The sequence below is a fragment of the Ovis canadensis genome, chromosome 2, assembly GCF_042477335.2.
Source record: "Ovis canadensis isolate MfBH-ARS-UI-01 breed Bighorn chromosome 2, ARS-UI_OviCan_v2, whole genome shotgun sequence".
Classification (NCBI taxonomy): domain Eukaryota; kingdom Metazoa; phylum Chordata; class Mammalia; order Artiodactyla; family Bovidae; genus Ovis; species Ovis canadensis.
The window spans coordinates 238538320-238561249 of record NC_091246.1 but is presented as its reverse complement, the minus strand read 5'-3'; the positions used below and the strand labels follow the sequence as shown (position 1 = coordinate 238561249).

At 45.4% G+C, this 22930-nt stretch overlaps 1 protein-coding gene across 1 annotated transcript in view; it reads right to left on the bottom strand.

Annotated features, from left to right (window-relative positions):
• Positions 1-22930, bottom strand: part of ARMC9 (armadillo repeat containing 9) — a 183007-nt gene that overhangs the window by 109275 nt on the left and 50802 nt on the right. The window contains exons 11-17 of the mRNA XM_069578574.1: positions 21153-21264; positions 17446-17538; positions 12345-12435; positions 10265-10388; positions 6988-7127; positions 5750-5826; positions 1632-1706 (exon numbers count right to left, since the gene is read on the bottom strand). Of these exons, the coding sequence (XP_069434675.1) occupies positions 1632-1706; positions 5750-5826; positions 6988-7127; positions 10265-10388; positions 12345-12435; positions 17446-17538; positions 21153-21264 (712 nt within the window). The remainder of the gene's footprint in view (positions 1-1631; positions 1707-5749; positions 5827-6987; positions 7128-10264; positions 10389-12344; positions 12436-17445; positions 17539-21152; positions 21265-22930) is intronic.

The following is a 22930-nucleotide window of genomic DNA, read 5'->3' as shown; positions in this document are numbered from 1 at the left end:
TCCCTTCTCCTCCTGGGGCTCCAATAACAGGCTTGTGACACCTCTGGATACAGCCTCCCTGGATACAGGGCTCGGAGGCTGTCCCTTTCGCCACCTCTTTTCTCTCTGGCCTGAATGATCTCCAAGGGCTGCCCCTCTGTGTCCCACAAGAGTGAGTCTCTTTGCCCCAACTGGTCCCCTTTCTCCACCACCCCCACCCCCATGCTTTCTCAACCCCTGGGCCCTGGATGTCTGGCCTTCATGCCTTTGGACTCGATGTCACCTCCACTCTTTCCTTTTCTTCAACCTACATGCTTTCTTCCTTGTTCTCTGCCTTGGCTGACAATCTCTTTCACCTGAATGACCATAATGCAGAATTTAATAAAAAGTTTATTTTCCCTTGGTCTGTATTGAAAAAGATTTTTTTTTTCTTTAAAAGCAGTAGGTAATTCAGTGTCATTGTTTACTGTGACCACACAGAATAGACCTTAAGTAAGTTTTTGTTTCTGGCATAATTGCTGATGTAATTGTAGCTGACCCATTAGAAGATTTAGCAATTCTTCTAAGTAAGCAAAGCCAAGTGGAAGAGCATGCTTCATTGATCTCAAACTGAATTTAGCCTGTGTTCTGACAGTGGAAACATATTTAACCCCTTCATCCTAAGCATTTAACACACACACAATTAACCTGGTTTCACGCATCATAAGGAAAAAGGACAAAACTCCAGTAGTTTTGATTAGATCTAGAAGCATCTGTCACCACGAAAGAAGATGCTAATCACCTGAGGTTTGTTTTATGTCTCCAATGCAAGCACTAATGTAAACACATTAAATACTCAATTCACTCTTTTCCAACCAGCTAGTTGGATCATCTTCATCAGCGCCTCTGTCCCACTTGGTTGCTACCAGATGCCTATGGATTACAGGAGTGTGTGACTGCCCTGGGTCTCACTGCCACGATTCCTCCAGGAGGCCTGGACATGAATCTGAGCATGATTTGTCCAATTTCATCATTTTCTTGCTAAGCTTCCTGCTATGAAATCCATAAACATTCCTAAAGCCCCCAATTAAAATGTCACTAAAATTTTTAAAAAGGTCTACAACTTTCCAAAAAATAAATCTGCTAGGAACTTCAACCCTGAATATGCATTGGAAGGACTGATGCCAAAGCTGAGGCACCAATACTCTGGTCACCTGATGTGAAGAGCCGACTCACTGGAAAAGACCTTGATGCCAGGAAAGATCGAAAGCAAAAGGAGATGAGAGCAGCAGATGAGGTGGGTTAGACAGCATTACCAACCCAATGGATGTGAACTTGAGCAAACTCTGAGAGATAGTGGAGGACAGGGAAGTCTGGCACGCTGTAGCCCATGGGGTCATAAAGAGTCAGACATGGCTTAGCAACTGAACAACAGCAAAGGAACTCCTGATGCTGTAGTTCTTAATTCTGTCAGCTGAGATCCCTTGAGAATCTGATAAAAACCACAAACTCTGTCCCCAGAGAACGGCAAATATGCATTTGGGATACAATTCCAAGGAGTTTAGAAACCCTTCGCAGCCCTCCCTGGGGTCCAACTGGGAAGCCCTTGCGCTAACAGCCTCTGAATGTGGCACTAACAGATGGTGACTGACCCCACGAGCACATTTTCTTACCATTGCTCTAGCTTCCTCACGAATGGATGGGATGGAAAGGATGCTGTACAGAGCTCCGTTCACATATGGCTGTATCTTTAAGGGGAGAAAACAAACAGTCATGTGTGAGTTCTCAAACACCATACAATTCAACTATCACACACCACCCTGGAGAGCAGCCTGGCTGGTGAGGAGGGTGACCACTGCCATCTTCACAGCCCCTTGAGCTCCAAATGACAGACACCTCTGCTGGCATGTCACAGGGCAGAGGTTATGACTGAGAGTTCGAAGCAGAGCATGCACCATTCCCTCCCACAGCTTACTCCCACTACATTTCACTGTTTAATTGATGCCATCCTGAGCCACTCAGGCTAGAACCCCTGGAGGCATCCTCGATTCCTCTCTTCTTCCTCTCCAATACTGAGTCTCCCAGTCATCTTTGATGGGAACCCTTCCTGTAAACATGCGCTGCCACAGTCCTTGTTCAGATGTCATTGTCCATGACCTGGGCTACATCGAACCTCCAAAAGGATCTCTCCATCTTTACATTCACCCTTTCATCCAACCATCATATCATTGCTGAGAGTCTACAACTTGGCCCATATTAATCCCTCTCCCAACCTCGGAAATCTTCCATAGAAACTCCCTGCGTGCGTGCTCAGTTGCTTCAAGTCGTGTCCGATTCTTTGCAACCCCATGGACTGTAAGCCCACCAGGCTCCTCTGTCCATGGGATTTCTCCAGGCGACGATACTGGAGTGGGCTGCCATGCCCTCCTCCAGGGGATCTTCCCAACCCAGGGACTGACCTGCATCTCCTGCATTGAGGCAGATTCTTTACCGCTGAGGCACTGGGGAAGCCCCCTAGGAATGCTCTGGGAAGTTCTAACTCCTGATTAGAGAATATAAGGCCCTTTGAGGTTTGGCCTCCATACAGTCTTCCTCGGCTTCTCCCTTCCTGTCACTTGAAATGCACACTGCATAGGTTCCACACTACTTAAGAGACTCCCTGATACACATAGCACCTGGGACATGCCCTGGGCTGGTCCTAACAGCTCACCTTGCTGGGGATGCTCTTCCCACATACGTCTCTCTGGAAAGTTATGGCTCATCCTTTAAAACAGTTCACACATATCTCAGAGGAACCCTTTTCTGAGCACCCAGACAGAGTACTCTGCCCTCCTTCCTGTACATCCCTCCACTTCTGTGCTGGACTCAGTGTATTTTAAGATTTACACTTATGTCTCCCCTATGAGCTCTTCAATGACAGGACCCATGTCTTACACAGGTAACCCCACCATTAAGCCAGACAGGACTTGATAAATGAGCCCTCCCTTTGGAGTGGACTATATGCTATGCTCTCTCCATACCATGGGTGGCGGGGAGGACTCATTTCCCACCACCCTTTTTTAGCACTGGATTTATTATCACTTTTCATTTCTGCTAATATAACAGGTAAGAGAGGGCACTGTATAGTTGTCTTTATTTTCATTTCCCTGATCACTAGCAGAAGCTGAACATCTTTTCATGTTTATAGTAAATCATCAAGATTTACTATTCTGTAAACTGTCTTTTTACATACTTTATCTTTTTCCCTATATCTCTCTGTTTGACTCTTATCAACGTATAGGATATAAAACTTTTGTCATATGTGATGCAAATCTCTTTCCATATGATTATATGATTGAAGTTCATATATTCAACTATGGGTATCTTTTTCTTTATGGCTTCTGGATTTTGTTTTTCATGACCATGACTATCTCATAAGGACATGTGCGTGAGAATTTTGTTTATGTAGGAAATACATTTCTAGGCTCCAATATATTATATATATATTATTATTATTATTAACCCTGAATATTCATTGGAAGGACTGATGCTGAAGCTGAATGCCAGTGTTTTGGCCACTTGAGGCAAAGAGCTGACTCAATGGAAAAGACCCTAATGCTGGGAAAGACTGAAGGCAGGAGGAGAAAGGGATGATAGAGGATGAGATTGTTGGATAGCATCACTGACTCAATGGATATGAGTTTGAGTAAACTCTGGGAAATGGTGAAGGACAGGGAAGCCTGGCTTGCAGGTCACAAAGAGTTGGACATGACAGAGCAATTGAATAACAACTATATATATATATATATATGGATTTTCCTGCTCATTTTCAAAGCAGATGCTTTGGCAAGAGTTAATGACAAGACTTAACTCCTTTGGTCTATTCAGTTTTCAGAGCTGACACGGTTCTGACACTTGGAACCAAATTTTACTGTCAGTTCAGTTCAGTTCAGTCGCTCAGTCGTGTCCGACTCTTTGTGACCCCATGAATCACAGCACGCCAGGCCTCCCTGTCCATCACCAACTCCCGGAGTTCACTCAGACTCGTGTCCATCGAGTCAGCGATGCCATCCAGCCACCTCATCCTCAGTCGTCCCCTTCTTCTCCTGCCCCCAATCCCTCCCAGCATCAAAGTCTTTTCCAATGAGTCAACTCTTCACATGAGGTGGCCAAAGTACTGGAGTTTCAGCTTTAGCATCATTCCTTCCAAAGAAATCCCAGGGTTGATCTCCTTCAGAATGGACTGGTTGGATCTCCAAGGGACTCCAAGGGACTCTCAAAAGTCTTCTCCATCAATTCCCACTGGCTTCAACTGCCTGAGTTGAATAAAATGGAGAAGAGAGTTCACTCTGGTCTAGAAGTAGCTAAGAGCTCACTGATTTTAAAATATAAAGGCATGGCAGGCACCGTAAGGGCTTTCCTAATAGCTCAGTTGTTAAAGAATCCGCCTGCAATGCAGGAGACCCTAGTTTAATTCCTGGGTTGGGAAGATCTGCTGGAGAAGGGAAAGGCTACTCACTCTAGCATTCTTGGGTTTCCCTGTGGCTCAGCTGGTAAAGAATCCACCTGCAATGCAGGAGACCTGGGCTCAATTTCTGGGTTGGGAAGATCCCCTGGAGAAGGGAAAGGTTACCTACTCCAGTATTCTGTCCTGGAGAATCCCGTGGACTGCATAGTCCATGGGGTCGCAAAAAGTCTAACACGACTGAGTGATTTTCACTTTCAGGCACTGTAAAAATGAATAAGCCTCCACTCGCTAAAGCAGTCCGGGTCACTCAGCTGCGGGATGCTGGGGGAATACGAGATGTGAAAGGATTGGCCAGGATGGGAGCTGTCTGAAATGGGAACAGATGTGGGGAGACAGAGGGCTTCTCTCTAACCCAGGGAGACCCGGTCCCCCTGCGGAGACAGCCCTGTGCCCGAGCTAAGGAGGGCAGAGCTCTGCGAAGATTAGGCTTCAGGCGCAAAGTGATGCCACGGTTTCTGCAAAGGCATTTGTAGCCAGCCGGTCAGAGAAGAACCGTACTGTGTGTTAGCTCATCCAGACCTCTGTTTCATTTAAAAAGGGCTTCAGCCCTACAGGCTAGAAAACCTCCCCGGGGCTGGGGAGGACACAGGTGAGGGTAGAAGCAAGGCCGGCCACCCTGCCGGACAACCTGGCAGGACCCTGAAGCACAGGGTGAGGAGGCAGTGACCAGCGTCTACACCCCAGGGACGCTCTGGCCTGGGTCCTCAAGGGGCAAGGGTGGAGATGTCCCCCGAGGACGCAAAGGCGGGGGTGGGTGGGTGGGGGGGGGGCACACCCCTGGGGGCTAGACGAGTGAAACGGAAGGGCTGCCAACAGCCCTGGGGGCTGTTGTGTGGCTGCGAGAGTGAAGGTTTTAGATGGACAGAGAGCAACGGAGAAAGGACCTAGAGACGCAGGGAAAAGAGTAAGAAAACACTGAGATGGAGAGGGCACTGCTATTTATACAAATTAATCACGCCCACAATATTAAATGCATTATCAGGCTATGTACATGTCCAGGGCCATATATTACACCCAGCAGAGGAGCGCCATTGTGGAGGGGAGGGGTGAAGGGGCGGGGAGAGGGGGAGGAGGAAAAAAATAACGCCCAGGAGAGAGCCGCACAGAACAGCGATGGCGGCTGTGCTCACACACCGGAAACCGGAAGCCGCCTCCTGCTCCGGGTTCCAAAATTTGATAGAAAGCTCTGGCACAGGTTATACAGATATTTGGAGGAAGGTGATGAGGTAAGTACCCCGGGCCAGCCCTCCCATGAGCCCGGGGCCAGCGGCGCTGACTGCGTACCTCGTGGTTTTCATGGCCGAGCAGATCCGAAAGGACTTTCAGCACCAGGCCCGCCACCTTGGCACACATATTCTTCCCTTTAGGAGAAAAACAGCAAAACAGAACAGGTCACATCTAAACTCAGAGGCACAAGTCAGGCAGATTTAAAAACGAATCTTGGCTCCTCTGCTTATGAGCTGGGTGATCTTGGGTGAGGCCCTGTTTCTCCCTCTGAGGTCCCTTGGAAATCACTAGGGTCCACCTCAAAAGGCGACGTAGAGGTTAAGTAGCTCAGTACACGGCAACATGCTCCCAGTGGTTCTTATCATTCAGGCAGAGCACAGAGCGGCTCACTACAGGAAACACAAGGACTCGCAGAGCGATGCCCTCCTCGCAAGCACACACACCATCACAGAAAAACCGACGGCTGTTTCAGTGGTTCTAAACATCATCATAGCAATCACTGAAGATAAACTGATGATAATCAAGAAAAGCTGATTATAACCTAATAAATGCTTTCAAGCTAGGAAATCTGCATATGCTATTTTTCAAAAGAGAACTCTGAAAGAAGTCCTTTAGTCCGTCAACAACACACAGGTGGTTCAGATTCCACGTCATCTGAGGGGGAAGGTGCTTCTCACAAGTACCCCTGAGCTATTTATCCAGGTAGCCTTCTCCCAACACTGGGACTGCTCAGGGCAGCTCTTCTAAGGAGGCTTCTTCTATTTCAGCAAACAGATCATTTAAGTGGGGGTGGAATCTGTCTGAGAGCAAAAATCACTCCCTTTATTGATCAAGACATAAATGACCTGAGATGTCACATGGGAATTCCCATCTCTAGGAGATGGAATGGAAAAGGTGACTGTGATTAAGAGCAGGGAGTCTGGTTGAATGTCACTGCTCTGCCGTTAACATCAGATTAATGTCGCAACTTAATCCCATAGAATTTTAGAAATGTACTTCTCTGTCTTCAGATAAAACAAGTCATAATTCTTCATTTCCTACCTTTGAATAATGTAACAAAGAGGGAGAAAAATATTATGTAATTCAATTTTCTCTTAATATATATATTGTATATAATATTGCATATAATTGAATAACATAAACTCTTCTTTCCAAGGCCAGGGTGGCATGTTGGCTTTAGGGATTCAATAGCTTTACACCTAGTTGGACATGCTTCACACTCTGTTTTGAGTTTTTCTAAGAGGGAAAAATGAAAGGCAACCCAGAGCCGGGGGAGGGGAGTAGGGCTGTGGGACCTGCGCTTCTGAGGCAGAGGTTCATGAGCAGGGCCACTGAGTATTCGAGCGTGTAGTCAGACAGGCAGTCGGGCTCCTTCAGGATGTCAATCAGCCAGAAGATGAGGCCATCTTGAATCATCGCTGTCTGCAGTGGGCGCCTAGGAGATGAGATAGCCAACAGGTGATTAAAGCCAGGAAGAAACCTTCCATGTAAGAGAACACAGTAGTGTGAATGCATATCAGAAAAGGCACTTTATAGAGGTTACGGACTTGAGGGACTGTTTTACTTTTAGGCCTATACAACTGAAACTACAGCAATAAATTCTTTCTCTTCTTCTTTTGTCCACATCGCGTGGTTTGTGGGATCTTAGTTCCCTTGCCAGGGGTTGAATACATGCCCTCTCGGCAATGAAAGCACGGAGTCCTAACCACAGGATCTCCAAGGAATTCCCAACAATAAACTCTTTACCTTTCAGGGGTATCATTGAAAGGTTAAAAAAAATAAGGCAGGAAGGAGACTTCCTACTTTTGAAAGTTTTTATTTCAATATATAGAATTAGCAGAGTATCACCTCAAATACTTCATAAATATTTATTGATAGCTTTTGGTCTACTTAACCCAGGAAACAGAGTCACAGAAATAGTTCACTGACAAACATATTTTTACTTAAAATCTAGTCTGTATAATCCATGTAGGCACTCTGAGCTATATAAAAATACAGAGATACAAAAAAGAACATAAAACCAGCTTAATACCATTTTGATTCAGATCTCTATAGAATAAGGGTAGTTTCATAACCCGGATAATACAATTTATATGGAATTATTTTCCACCCAAAGTCCTGGTGTAAAAGCTTATAATACCAAGGCACCATCACACTGTTATGGTGGATATCATCATGTCAGCCTTAAGAACTGATGGGACTAAGCACTACAATAACTATAGTTATTAACTTTCTGCAAATTTTTCAAACTCTGTCAACATTAAGCTAAATTATCTCTATAAACAAACAGAATTATGTTCCTGTGATCTAATGAAGTAATAACTCTGCAGATCATTTGTAATTCTTAATTCACACGTAGAAAAAGAAACTTTCATTAGCAGGGACCTGGCAACTTTGCCAGGTCTACATATCTACAGCCATAACTACAGCTTTCCCCCTACAAAACATATATACACTCAGAGTATGCCATTTTTCAGGTGTTAGGTTATTAGTGTGTGTGCTAAGTTGCCTCAGTCATGTCTGACTCTTGGCAACGCTGTGAACTGTAGCCCACCAGGCTCCTCTGTCCATGGGATTCTCCAGGCAAGAATATTGGAGTAGGCTGCAATTTCCTCCTCCAGGGGATCTTCCTAACCCAGGGATCGAACACGTGTCTCTTATGTCTCCTGTATTATTGGCAGGCAGGTTCTTTATCACTAGTGCCACCTGGGAAACCCAGGTTATTAGTCAGAGTCAGTCAAATATTGACCACATCTGATGGGAAGTAAATGTGTTCACAAGAGGACTGACAGAAAAAGTTAGGTACTCAAGGTAGTAAAATTCTTAATAGTCAAATAAAAAGTCAGGTGTCATCAGGGAATACAGATGCTGGATGAGTTAGCATATCACCCAGCAATTCCACTCCTAGATTCCTACCCAGGAGAAAAGAAAACAAAGATTTGTATGCAAATATTCATAGCAGCACTACACATAATAGGCAAAAAGTAGAAGCAAGTAAGGTATCATCAACTGATGAATGCACAGGCAAAATGTGGTCTATCCATGTAATGGCCTATCACTCGGCAACACAAAGGAATAAAGTGCTGATACATGCTATGTCTGTGTGAACCTCAAAAGCAGTGTGCCAAGTGAAAGGAGCCAGTCATAAAAGAACATACCAGTAAAGGTAAATCTACAGAAAACAGTGGTGGCTGCCCAGGTGAGGAACAGAAATGAAAAGTGACTGCAAACAGGCATGAAGTTCCTTTTGGTGATGATGGAAATGGTCTAAAATTAGACTGTGGTAATGGTTGTACAACTCTGTAAATATACCAAAAATCATTGAACTGTACACTTAAAATGGGTACACCTTGGGCTTCCCAGGTGGCTCAGTGGTAAAGAATCTGCCTGCCAATGCAGGAGACTCGGATTCAATCCCTGGGTCAGGAAGATTCCTGGGAGGAGGGCGTGGCAACCCACTCCAGTATTCTTGCCTGGAGAATCCCGTGGACAGAGGAGCCTGGTGGGCTACAGTCCATGGCATTGCAAGGAGGCAGACATGACCAAGGAACAACAACAAAGTACACCTTAACAATGCTGTCAGCTAAAAAACAAAACAAAACGCTCTGGGAGGACATCAGTTCTGCTTCAAGAAGAGGTGTCTGATTTTTAAATTTCTAATATGGAGCAGTTGCATGTCATGAGGGGGTCCAGGCTGAGACCACAGGGTGGCTGGCTGAGATGAATGGACAAGGAACCAGGAAGCTCCACTCTGACTTCCAAAGGGTGACTGACCCCACTGGCTGTGCCTATGTATTTATATGCCTGTCTCCCACAATGAACTCTGAGCATTTGGCAGGCTGAGGCTCCATCGGGTTTTATTCCTGTGTCTATTTCCAAACCTTGCACGTGGCTTAAGACACAATCTATCATCTAGCATCTTGTCAGCATGAGATAACATTCATTGGGAGAATACAATGGTGCTTTAACATGTAGGAGCAGGATGTGAGAGTTGGACCATAAAGGGCTGAGTGCTGAACAACTGATGCTTTCGAACTGTGGAGAATACTCTTGAGAGTCCCTTGGACAGCAAAGAGAGTCAATCAGTCAATGCTAAAGGAAATCAACCCTGAATATTCATTGGAAGGACTGATGCTGAAGCTCCTATACTTTGGCCACTTGATTTGAAGACCTGACGCATTGGAAAAGACCCTGATGTTGGGAAAGATTGAGGGCAGGAGGAGAAGGGGGCAACAGAGGATAAGATGGTTGGACGTCATCACCAACTCAATGGACATAAGTTTGAGCAGACTTCAGGAGATGGTGAAGGACAGGGAAGCCTGGTGTGCTGCAGTCCATGGGGTTGCAGAGTCAGACATGACTGAGCGTCTGAGCAACAACAACAAAGGATGGTTTAGGGGATTCAAGATAAGCTTTCTAGTTGGAAAGTCACCCAATCTCTTCTAAGTATTCACTGAAAAATATCACCCATCCCTTAGATTGTCACTGGGAACAAATAAGCACAAAACAGTGGCTAAGAACCCCCCAAGGTGATCTCATGGGAGCCACCGTGACCTATTGCATGGTCAGCACCTGAGGCTGAACTTCTGCAGGGCCCCGAGAACATTCTCCCGGGCGATGACATCCTTGTCTTCCTCCTTCAGCCTTTCCTCCAGCATCCGCAGCACCTTCGTGCTCTGGGCAAGGTAGCGGCGACCTAGTAATATGACCAGAGATGAACAAGTAAGAGAATTCATCTTGTGTTAAGTTTCTGCTCTGAAGCCACTTTCTATGAAAACTGTGCATATAACCCATGTAGAGTTTGGGATTCCTTGGTGGCTCAGTGGTAAAGAATCTGCCTGCCAACGCAGGAGATGCAGGTTTGATCCCTGTGTCAGAAAGATCCTCTGGAGAAGGAAATGGCAATCCGCTCCAGTATTCTTGCCTGGGAAACCCCAGGGACAGGGGAGACTGGCGGGCTACAGTCGTCGGGGTTGCAAAGAGTCAGACACGACTTAGCAACTAAACAACAGCAACAGCAACAAGAATTCAGGTGGTTTTATGTTCTAGAAAATGTAGTAAAGCATATTTCATCTGCAAGTTAGTTTCATTCAATCAACTAATGAATAGAAAAACACTTTTTCTGTCGTCTGAACATGATTCATCACTGTGTTCTTGTGGGGAGCACTGTCTTTTATTTACCCACGATCTTGAGACCAAAAGTCAGATCATAAGGGGATGACGCATCTGTGTGTTATGAGCCCTTTAGTCTTAACATTAGAGGCAGCCAAGTGGTACTTTCTGGACATACCAATGGCCTGGAGAAGTTAGGAACCACCCTTGGGACCCTATTATAAGCCTTGAATTGTCACTAGCCTATGGTAAACTTGTATCTTGATATAGATTACATTAATTTCAGACATAAATCTCAACAATATTATATGAATGGTCTCTGGCACATACTCTGGCTAATCATAAAATGTTTGCTAAATGGATGGAAGAACAAACAAATAAGAAAATTTTTGGAGTATCACATAGTCACAATCTAAAACTCCCTTTATTCATGTTAAAAAGAACTCAAACAAATGAGAATTTATGGAAGATAATGGCATTTTGTAAAATCATTTTGAATTCTGTTATGGCAGCCTTTTAGTTTTGGAATTTTCAAATCTTCTTGATTGAAGAGGCTTAGTCTTTTACAAGAAACGGTACGGTGCTTATTGGAGTCACTTTAATTATCTCAACAACCTTATTTTGCCTTAAGTAGGAAATGGCAGAGAGTGCATTACCTGCTATCTTGAGAGCAGTCTAAATAGTACTATGTTATGATACCAGAAAGCTTACAAAACAAAACCGGAGGCTGACAAAATAAACTCCGAAACCATGAAAATTTGCTCTGACATAAACCACAACCGTGGGACAACAGCTAACTTTCACAAAAGTCTTTACAGTCATTAAACTAATGCATTGAGGAAGCACATGCTAAGAAAGCTGGGGGGAATGTCTCTTTTCCCAGGGAAAAACATAGCCGTAAGACCTAGCTCTTCTCTTTGAAGATATCAATGAAAAAGGAAAATGTTGCTGCCCTATCAGTAAACAAGGGAAGCTAGAGGCCATCAAGTCACTACAGCCACTCTGGACAGTAAGCCCTGAGGGGGCTCAGGATGGAGAAAAGCAGGACACTGGCCCCAGACAGCTGAGGTGCACATCAAAGGAATGCCTTCAGTGAGCCCAGACTCCTGCATCTTCCTGCACGTTTGTCTCTAAGTTGTGTCCATCTCTGCAGCCCCCAGGATTGTAGCCCTTCGGGCTTCTCTGTCCATGGGATTTCCCAGGCAAGAATACTGGAGTGGGTTGTCATTTTCTTCTCCAGGGGATCTTTCTGACCCAGGGATCAAACCTATGTGTCCTGCTGGCAGACGAATTCTTTACTGCTGAGCCACCAGGAAAGAATTCCTGAAGAGGTCTGGCTTTAACAGTCATCTTTTGAAGTTTCAACTACCAGGTCTTTGTTGCCAAAAGGCCTGTATGTCCCGGCTCCTCCCTCATCTCTTCGGAGCAGTCTCTCAGAGCTATCTGATATGCCGTGTCCTGGCTTGTCCATTTCATCAGCCAAATAAAACATAATCCTCAACTTTTTTTTTCCAGTTGACAAGGAAAGCTGACATCTTACCTTCTGCTAGGGACGCGAAAGCGTTGATGAGCCTGGCTGTGTACTGCCGTACCACCTCACTCTTGGATTGCAGCAGCTGAAGCACGCTCCTCTGTGTGGGGTGGGGGTGGGGGAACATCAAAATGTCAAACGAGGAAAAACAATGGAGGTAAACACAAGTGAGAGAGAAGCCTGTGTCTCCTCTGAGGGTCTGCTGTAGTCTCCCTCTGCGTGAATTTATTAGAGGTGATTCAGTTTTGATTTCCAACTGATCTTTTCTGTGACTTGGCAAAAGGAAGTTGTTCAAGTCTTTTGGACTCTGTGGGAGAGGGCGAGGGTGGGATGATTTGGGAGAATGGCACTATAACATGTATATTATCATATGTGAAACGAATCGCCAGTCCAGGTTCGATGCATGATACAGGATGCTTGGGGCTGGTGCACTGGGATGACCCAGAGGGATGGGATGGGGAAGGAGGTGGGAGGGGGGTTCAGGATGGGGAACACATGTACACCTGTGGTGGATTGATGTCAATGTATGCCAAAACCAAGATAATATTGTAAAGTAATTAGCCTCCAATTAAGATAAATACATTTATAGTAAATTTTTTAAAAAAGAAGTTGTTCAGACTTACAGAGTAGAAGAGTTAATTATTCAAAGGATTTACAATGGTGACTGACTCCAAGGAGGCAATGCTGTTTGCTATTTTTGTTGCTGATGTTTTTCCAGGTAGAATGAATGACATAGCACGCATGTCTAATTTTGTTCCTCCAAAACCACCATAAAACCAGCAGTAAATGGAGTTTTTAAGGAGACAGATATTCTCCAGGACACAGAAGATAGCACCAGAAACCATGACAACACAATTTTGGGATTAGGAATGCAGGAAGATAACACACTCAGCAGACCCAAGAATGCCAAACAGGCAATGAGGAAGGAATTCCCCGGTTTACATCACTTGATTCTCAGAAGTCACCAGAACTGGAGGAAAATCAAGGAAGAATGAAAGCTACAGGACCAGTGGCTCAGTGCCACACGCTGCTCCTGCTCCGTGTCCTCCCGTGCACCCCACACCACACACCTGGCACACTCTCCTTTGAGGGCCACACAGAAGGTCTCTGGATGGAGAACACCAGGTGCAGGAGAGCAGAGCTTCCACACCAAAGCAGCAGAATAAATGCTCAACAGCCACCCCCTCCTCCTCTCCTAGCTGGCTCCCAGAACACTGGCAATCAAATCCTTACCTACCTACCTATGAACAGAGAAAACAAGAGAAGAAATCAACAAAATAACTCCAGAAAAGTTCCCAGAATTACAGCTGTCAGATAGAAAGGGCTCAAAAAGTGCTCCCCAAAAATGAATCAAATACACATCATGAAAGACATCAATGGGAAATTCATTAACACTGGTGAAAAGGAAAAGACTCAACATACTTCCAGAAACAAAAACAGTTCACATACAAAGGGTCAGGAATTAGAAAGGCTTTGGACTTTTTAAGAGCAACATTGAAACCTAAAAGGCAGTGAAGCAATATCTTCAAAATCCTGAAGGATGATTATTTACAACCCAGAGTTCTACACAATGAATAAAGATATTTTCAGACATACACAGACTCAAAAAATATACTCCCCCAATCTATCCTTTCTCTAGAAGCTATTAACTAAAGGCTGTGGTCCACCAAAAAGACAATTATAGAATGTTGGAAACAGAGATCCAGTTCAGGAAAGGGGTGAAAGGAATCAATATATGTTTGGTGGAGAGAGATTTCTGGAAGGCAGCTTTGCCCCAGAGGTGGAGGGCCACTAGTGCAAGCTGAATGACTGACTCAAAAGAGTGGCATAGTGAAGGCTGTCACCCCCAAGATGCCTATTGCCATTGTGCCATCTTTGTTTAGGTAAAAATTTTATTGAAATATAACATCCATCAGAATATTGCCCAGATCATGAGTATAGAGCTTGATAGGTTTTCACAAAGTGGACATGTGGCTAACTGACAGTCACATCAAGAAACAGAACAACAACATCAAAAAAGAAACATTATCCAAGCCCCAGATGCCCTCCGAGGGTCCTTATCTCAACCAAGGGCAACATCTCTCCTGGCTTCTTATATCGTGGGTTAGTACTGTTTTAAATCTTTAAATAAATAAAGCCATGCTGTATTTATTCTTTTATATCTGACTTTTCTCATTCAGCGACTTCCCTGGTGGCTCAGATGGTAAAAGTGTCTGCCTACAGTATGGGAGACCCGGGTTCGATCCCTGGGTCGGGAAGATCCCCTAGAGAAGGAAATGGCAACCCACTCCAGTACTCTTGCCTGGGAAATCCCATGGATGGAGAAACCTGGTAGGCTACAATCCATGGGGTCACAAAGAGCTGGACACAACTGAGCGGTTTCACTTTCTCATTCAATATCATGTTTTTGAGACTCATCCATGTTGTATCCTGTATGCTCCTTTCCATGGCTCAGTGTATGAAAGGGAAAGTGCTGTTTGCCCAGTCATGTCCGACTTTTCGTGACCCCGTGGACTGTAGCCCGTCAGGCTCCTCTGTCCATTCCCTTCTCCAAGGAATCTTCCCCACCCAGGGATCAAACCCAGGCCTCCTGCATTGCAGGCAGATTCTTTACCATCTGAGCCACCAGGGAAGCCCCAATGGCTCAATATATCCCATCTTAAAAATATATCGCAGATGACTTATCCATTCTACTCCTGATGGACATTTGGTTATAACCAGTGTTCTGGTTCTTATAAATACTGTTGCTATAAACATTCTTATACCTCTTGCAATTGAACATATGGCGTACTTCTGTTGGGATTATACTTAGGCGTGTTTTTGCTAGGGCACAGACTATGCAGTTGTAGTAAATACAGCCAGGATTCCACAGTAGCTCACCATGTAACACATTTTCAAGCAGAGTGCAACATACCTGGGCTGGTGAGCCCAGACTCATGTGTACTTGGACACCCCTGCCCACATGCTGATGAAGTTTCAGCTCCCTATCCACACCCTGCTGTGTGGACCAGCTGTGGAAAGTCTGTTCACCCCACAGAAGTGTGATCAACTCCTGAGAACTATGAGCAGACCAGGTGAGCTTAAAACCCAAATTAGAGTGCCTCACCATTCCCCTTGGCCATATACACTGCTACCAGATAACCAGTACCTGGGCTACATTTCAGCCCTGCCAGATGCCCTATGCTTCCCCAGACTCTCTCCTGACTCTAACTACCAGTGTCCCCAGAGGAACCAATAAGAGCCCAGGGGAGCTATGTCTGAGTATAATCCAGCAATTTTGTTCATGTCACCTTCCCCTAGGTGCCTTCATCTAACCTGGAAATAGTACCCATTCCTTGCAGAGTAAGGTTTGTACTTGATACTCAGCAAACCCCAAAGCAAACACTGTATTATTCTGGGGACATATGCAAATGAGGCTACTATAAAGAAAAACAAGGAACTGATTAAGACAAGAGTGAGGATGTGCACACCCATGTTCAAAGCAGCATTATTCACAACAGCCAAAGGGAGAGGCAACTCAAGTGTCTGTCGATACATAAACAGATAAACAAGCTGTGAGACAAATACTTATATCCCAACTTATTTTGGTGTCATGGTGACACGGCATCCATGTTTCCCAAGGAGTTTCCCCATTCTGCAGATTCTCTGCCATCTTAAGATAACTCCAGCTCATTTCTTATTGAAAAATAAATAAATATATAAGCCATACCAATAAAAAAAATGACTTGAGGAAGATATGACAGCTTCAGTGGCTATAAAGATTACAGCATTTTGACAAATATCATGTATCATAAAACCTAAAACACTTTTTATTAGAGGATGTGTTTTTTTATGCACAACCAAGAAAGAAAACTGCACTGCCAATTAAACTGTAACAGGCTATTGGCTATTCTTATAGATGCTAGTGTGAGGCAGGGGGAACTGCATCTTAGATTCAATGAAATATCATAATTCAGAAAGAATCAGTATTGAATTCTGATTCAGTTCAATACAACTGGATTTGAGTTTATAAGTCTGGAGAGTTTCTAATTCAGCTGCTTCAATGCCTAATTCAGCTAGATTCAATGTCATTACAATACCAACAACAACAAAAAACAGGTTAAAGAAAATAACTCTAGAATTTGAGAGACTATTTTTCATACTTAACACAACTCTTTCATGGGAGCAATAAGATTATGTACAAAGAAACGCAAAACCCTCAGGGTTGCCACCTGTGTACACAACATATCACGTGTGACAAGCCTCCTTGAGGGGCTGTTTCATCAGGTTCCGAAGAGGTACAGATACTCCACTCCCTTAACAGTAGGGAGATGAAGGTTTTTAGAGCATCCTAGATAAAGATGCAAGTGATATAATGAGATGCAGTATCCTCTCACTGTAGGCCACAGCCAAGCTCTCGATATTCCTCCTGTCTGGGAACAGGTGCTGAGAACGTGGAAGGGGCTGGGGGTGGGGAGGAGAACCACCACTGTGGACCCCTCTGCACTGGGCGCCGAGTCACGTCCATCCCACATGTGATCTCGCACAACCACCCCACAACCTCCCAAGGCAGGTGACTTGGTGGTGGGAAAGCTCCCTGAGGCCAGAAACTTGCTTAAGGGCATCAGCCAGCTGTTGGTGGGGCAGAGATCTGAGACCAGTTCATGTCCTTTTAAACCCCATACTTCCCCCACTGCACCATTAGACCTATCTGGTCCAAAGCTCTATACAAATAGTGTGGAAGACATGTGTAGAAGTCAGGCCCAGATGAAAACAACTGGAACCTGCTTCTTTACCTTGCCCATTCTAAGTCCTGCTGAGTTTTCAGACTCATGGTAAGCAGTGGCATGAGGGCAAGAGCAGAGACTTTGAGAAAAAAGAAAGAAAAATGGCAGAAAAGAGATGCCGAGTTGAACCAGGCAGTACTAGCTTGTTTATTAGGACTCTGCATTAGAAGTGAAAAGTGGGCTGAAGTCCAGGGTGGACAGCAGATCTCAGAAGCTAACAGAAGCCCCAGGCTGACATACGATCACTCTGCTGAAGACATGCATAGAAACCAAGGGCCCCCTCCTTCTAAGACCCTCCCCAGAAGGGCAGGCCCCGGCTGGGCGCTGGCCCGTCTCCCACTGACCTGGCTGGGGCTGTGACAGTCCAACAGGTCGTTGCTGATGTAGGCCTGCAGGACGGTCTCCCTCTGCTCTCCGGGGTGCGATGTGGTCAAGCGCTAGGAGGAAGAAAAACAGGAGTAGCGAAGTCCAAGTGTGAAAGTGGGGAAAAGGCATTTTCTCATCACAGGTGGCACCAGTAACTATGCCTTTCACCAAACCAAATGAGTAACACCCAGCTGAGCAGCTGGTCAACCAGCTGACATGTCAGTGAATGAAAAATTACAGTGAACCTCCTAATGGGTGATGTAGGAGTCACCTAACACACATATGCTCCTGAGCAGTGAAAGTGGAAAATGATGGGACTGCAAGGGACCAGATAAGGGAGGGCTCCCCAATGCCTAGAGGGTTGTTTTTTTTTTTCCCTGAAAGTGGCTCAAGAGTTGGTCCTTGAAGGATAAGCAGACTCTCATGCTTCAAGGGACATCTGAGCATGGTGCGGGCTAGGATGCATGGTCCAGCTGAGGGAGGTGCCTGAAGGGGAGGGCTGTGAGTGAGTGCTGGGCCCACAGAGCACACTCATTCTACGGGGGCCTGCACAGCACCACTGAGGATACTGTGTGTGCGTGCACGTCTGTGTGGGGCAACCCTGGCACTGCCTTCCCTTCTCTTTCCCAGGGCCCCTCTCCTTGGTGGGCTTAGGAGATAGCTCAGTTAGTAAGGAATCCGCTTGCAGTGCAGGAGACCCCAGTTCAATTCCTGGGTGGGAAAGATCCGCTGGAGAAGGAATTAGGCTACCCACTCCAGTATTCTTGGGCTTCCCTTGTGGCTCAGCTGGTAAAGAATCCGCCTGCAATGTGGGAGACCTGGGTTTGATCCCTGGGTTGGCAAGATCCCCTGGAGAAGGGAAAGGCTACCCACTCCAGTATTCTGGCCTGGAGAAGTCCATGGACTGTATAGTCCGTGCGGTGGCAAAGAGCCGGACATGACTGAGGGGCTTTCACTCTCTCCTCGGCTGCAGCAGGTCCAGTCTGTCTCTGACACCTGCCTCTGGGGACCTGCACCGTTCAGTTCTGGTAGCCTGCCTCTCTGTCTTCTCGCCCATGTGCTGCTCACAGTCACACCTAGGGGCTGCCGCTTGTCTGTTGAGTTCGGAGGCCTCTGCTGGGCTGGTGTGGCGGGGCTGAGGTGGGGGTGCTGGAGGGGTCTCAGACAGAATCTTATAAGGATGTGTGTTTCTCCTGCTTGTTCTATGACAATGTCATTCACTAAGCAAAGGAATACCAGGTCTCACCACGAGGCTCACTAGCGTAGACCAACAGCGAGAACACAGTGGGTAATTCAAGAGCCCCAGGGAGGCTGGTAACCAAGGCAGCGGCAAACCTCCGGGCAGGTTACTCACGTCGCCCCACCCACTCCAGTCAACAGGACAGAGCAGACATGCTAACTGGTTGCTGGACTCTCCTGCTGGTCTGAATGCACACTCAGAGTTCTCCCCCAAAACACATTCCTGGAAGTGCTACCAGCCATCAGAGTGCACGAGGAGAGCTATTCTTATCCAGAGATGGGGAAATGACACAAAAGCATTTTGATGTCAAGACAGCATGAAATGTGGGGATCCCTGAAGAGGTCTGACACTATTGCGGGTCAATCAGAGTAGACTGTTCAGTTAAGGAGTGAACCAGCGTTGGCTTGCACCAGCAGTTCTCAAAGTATAGTCTGGAGAACCCTGGGGGTCCCCAGAGTCCCTGCAGAGGGATCTACAAGGTCACAATTATTTCTATAATAATCACTGCAGATGGTGACTGCAGCCATGAAATTAAAAGACGCTTACTCCTTGGAAGAAAAGTTATGACCAACCTAGATAGCGTATTCAAAAGCAGAGACATTACTTTGCCGACTAAGGTCCGTTTGGTCAAGGCTATGGTTTTTCCAGTGGTCATGTACAGATGTGAGAGTTGGACTGTGAAGAAGGCTGAGCACTGAAGAATTGATGCTTTTGAACTGTGGTGTTGGAGAAGACTCTTGAGAGTCCCTTGGACTGCAAGGAGATCCAACCAGTCCATTCTAAAGGAGATCAGCCCTGGGATTTCTTTGGAAGGAATGATGCTGAAGCTGAAACTCCAGTACTTTGGCCACCTCATGAGAAAAGCTGACTCATTGGAAAAGACTCTGATGCTGGAAGGGATTGGGGGCAGGAGGAGAAGGGGATGACCGAGGATGAGATGGCTGGATGGCATCACGGACTCGATGGACGTGAGTCTGAGTGAACTCTGGGAGATGGTGATGGACAGGGAGGCCTGGCGTGCTGCGATTCATGGGGTCGCAAAGAGACAGACACGACTGAGCGACTGAACTGAACTGAACTGAACTGAACTAAGATATGTTTTGTCTTTTTAATGGTCAGTTTCTCAGAGGCTAGATGAAGTGTGATACTGTGGCAATGTAGAAGCAGAGATGAGAATTCAGCTGTCCTCCATCAAGCCAGACATTAAAGAAATGTATAAAAATGCAAAATAATGTCAGACTTCTAATTTTTTTAGTTTGGAAAATAGTTACTTTTCATAAAAATGGTATTTATGTTATGTCCTCGGTTTATTAGTGTTTATTTATTTTTATTCTTTGGTCATGCCACATGCACGGCATATGAGCTCTTATTTCCCTGACCAGGAATCAAGTCTGCTCCCTCTGCAATGGAAGTGTGGTATCTTAACCACTGGACCACCAGGGAAGTCCTATTATTGTTCATTTTAAGTGAATTAATACATATTCATTTTCTCAGTTTTAACTGCTAATACTATAAATTTTGGCAGAAAAAAATTCACACAGACAAAACCTCTTTGAGTTCCTCAGTAATTTTTGACCATGTCAAGAGGTTTGAGACCAAAAGGCTTGGGAGTCAATAATTTTTGACCCTGTCAAGAGGTTTGAGACCAATAGACTTGGGAATCACTGCCTTAACTGTGATCAATCTGAAGACTGGGGACAAAAGCAACCATTTACTTATTTACTTACTTATTTTTATTTGGTTGCACTGGGTCTTAGTTGCAGCATGTGGGATCTAGTTTCCTGACCAGGAATCAAACCCGGGTCCCTGCATTGGGAGTGAAAAGTCTTAGCCACTGGACCACCAAGGAAGTTTCTATTTATTTTTTTAATGAAGCTTTTTTTTTCTCTTTTTTTGCCTGCCCGTTGGCAGAAGCAGTGCCCTCTGCAGTGGAAGTATGGAGTCCTAACCACTGGGACTCCCAGGGAATCCCCAGAAAAGCCGCTATTTAGGCTTTATTTTCCTTAAAGACTTATTAATAAGTTTTCTCTCTTGATGTGGCTACACAGGAATACCTAAATCTAGAGGTCTCTGTGGGGGCCAGTATGAGAGGGACCCAGAGCTCTAACAGGCTGACACCACCAGCTGCGGGTCTGGCTCACAACCAGGGAAGGGCCAGAGGACAGGGTGACTCCAGGGCCTGGAAATTGCATGTATCAAATCATCAAGTGAGTGTTATGGCAGCTATGATGTCAGTATAAGGGGTTTTTTTTTTGTTTTTTTTTTTTTTTTTTTTTAGAGACCACAGTGATCGTCAGAAGCTGATTTTTTAATTTTAGCTCTTGGTATAAGCAGGAAGCAGGAAGAAAGATTTTGAGAAGATGGGTTGAAAGATACAAGCAAGGGAGCCAGTCAAGAAAACCAGCGTGGTCTTTTTTTTATCCACTTCAAGAAAAAGGTACGTACCCAGCGTAGAGCCTGCAACAAGAAGGCTTTCAAGCGGTCACTCCCCAAAACCAAATCCTTCTTCAGTTTCTCATAATCCAAGGAGGGCAGTAATGGGACATCCTTCAATTTCCTGCTCAGCAACACAAGTTCAAAGAGAAAGAAAAGGGCACAAGGGCACATTCATTATACCTCCTGAGTATCATGACGTCCCATCTCAAGTGGCTCTGACAGACTGGACAGGTAGGGGTCCACTTGCTCTCTCTGTGCTCCTGGCATCAACTCCAGGCCTCCACTGAGAGGGCTGGGTTCCAGGCCCCCATCCCCGCTTCAGTGGGCTCAGCTCTGCCTCTCACTTATGTACTAAGATCTATATAAGTTTTCCTAAAACAAGGAGTCTGCCTAATGGCTATGGAAGCTACTGCATGCACACAGACCAGGGCTCCACATCATGGGGATGAAACCGCCTTGGAGACCTCATAACTTCCCATCAAAGTTCTAAGATTCTGAGCAAAATCCAAAGTCTTATTAGTGTCAGCAGGCCCCTAGGGTCTGCCCTAAAAACCTGTCCCCCTCAAGCCTGAGGGACAGGCTTAGGGGGATGTGAAGGATAGCGAAGTGAAAGTTGCTCAGTCGTGTCCAACTCTTTGTGACCCCATGGACTATAGTCCATGGAATTCTCCAGGCCAGAATACTGGAGTGGGTAGCTTTTCCCTTCTCCAGGGGATGTTCCTAATCCAGGGATCAAACCCAGGTCTCCCATATTGCAGGTGGATTCTTTATCAGCTGAGTCGCAGGGAAGCCCGAAGGACAGACCAGGGGTCAGGAAACAACCCTGAAGCTGCGGAGCACCTCATTGACCCTCCAGGAGGTAGGAGGATGTGGCTAGGAAGTAGCAGTAGCAACAGGCCGGTGAAGCGGGTAGTAAGTAGGACAATTTGCAAACCCTCCTCGAGAGGACCTGAGTCAGACCTCAGGCTAAGGCAGGTTTCAAATCAGACAGATCTCTGTTCAGAGACCTACAGGGTGCGGACGACCCAACAGCTGCATTTGGTTCACCAGAAATGGAAGGAACCATCTTAGATGCCTTGTCTTTAAAACAAGCGACCTCATATTTTGTTTTGTTGAACAGAAGGAGACTGGAGTGCACAGAAAAATTGAAAACTGAACGATGCCTGGACTGTCTCAGCGTTAATTTCCTCATTCGAATGTTTTATTACAGCCAGATGAGATGTCCCCACTGGGGGACTCAACTTCAGGTGCATCTGTAATTATTTCAAAACAAAAAGACTAAAAACGAAACAAAATATGAGTCTTCTGATACTGTGCAGAGAATATGAATATTCAATGAGGATTCACTGAGAACTGAGTAAAAAGATAAAGATGTAGGGTTTCATTTGTTTTAAGGGTGGAGTAAAAACTGGGTTAATATTTCTGGAGGTAGGATTGGAGGTTCTTTAAATTTTCTTCTTCATATGTTTCTGTGGAGTCAAAATTTCTATAATGAGCATGTATTACTTACATTATAGAAGAAATTTACATGCTAGGTTATTTTTTGGCCACACCATGTGGCTTGCAGGATCTTAGTTCCCCGACCACGTTGGAACTCACACCTTTGGCAGTGAAAGTGCAGAGTCCCAATCGCTGGACTGCCAGGGAATTCCCTTAATGTTAGTTTTTAAAAGACAAAATGAGATCTTCTTACAGTGCCCGGAAGAAAAAGCTAGAAAAGAGGCATCGAATGGGGTCTCTGTTAACATTCTTGGGGAAGAGCATCTTCAATTTAAAACAAGCAAATG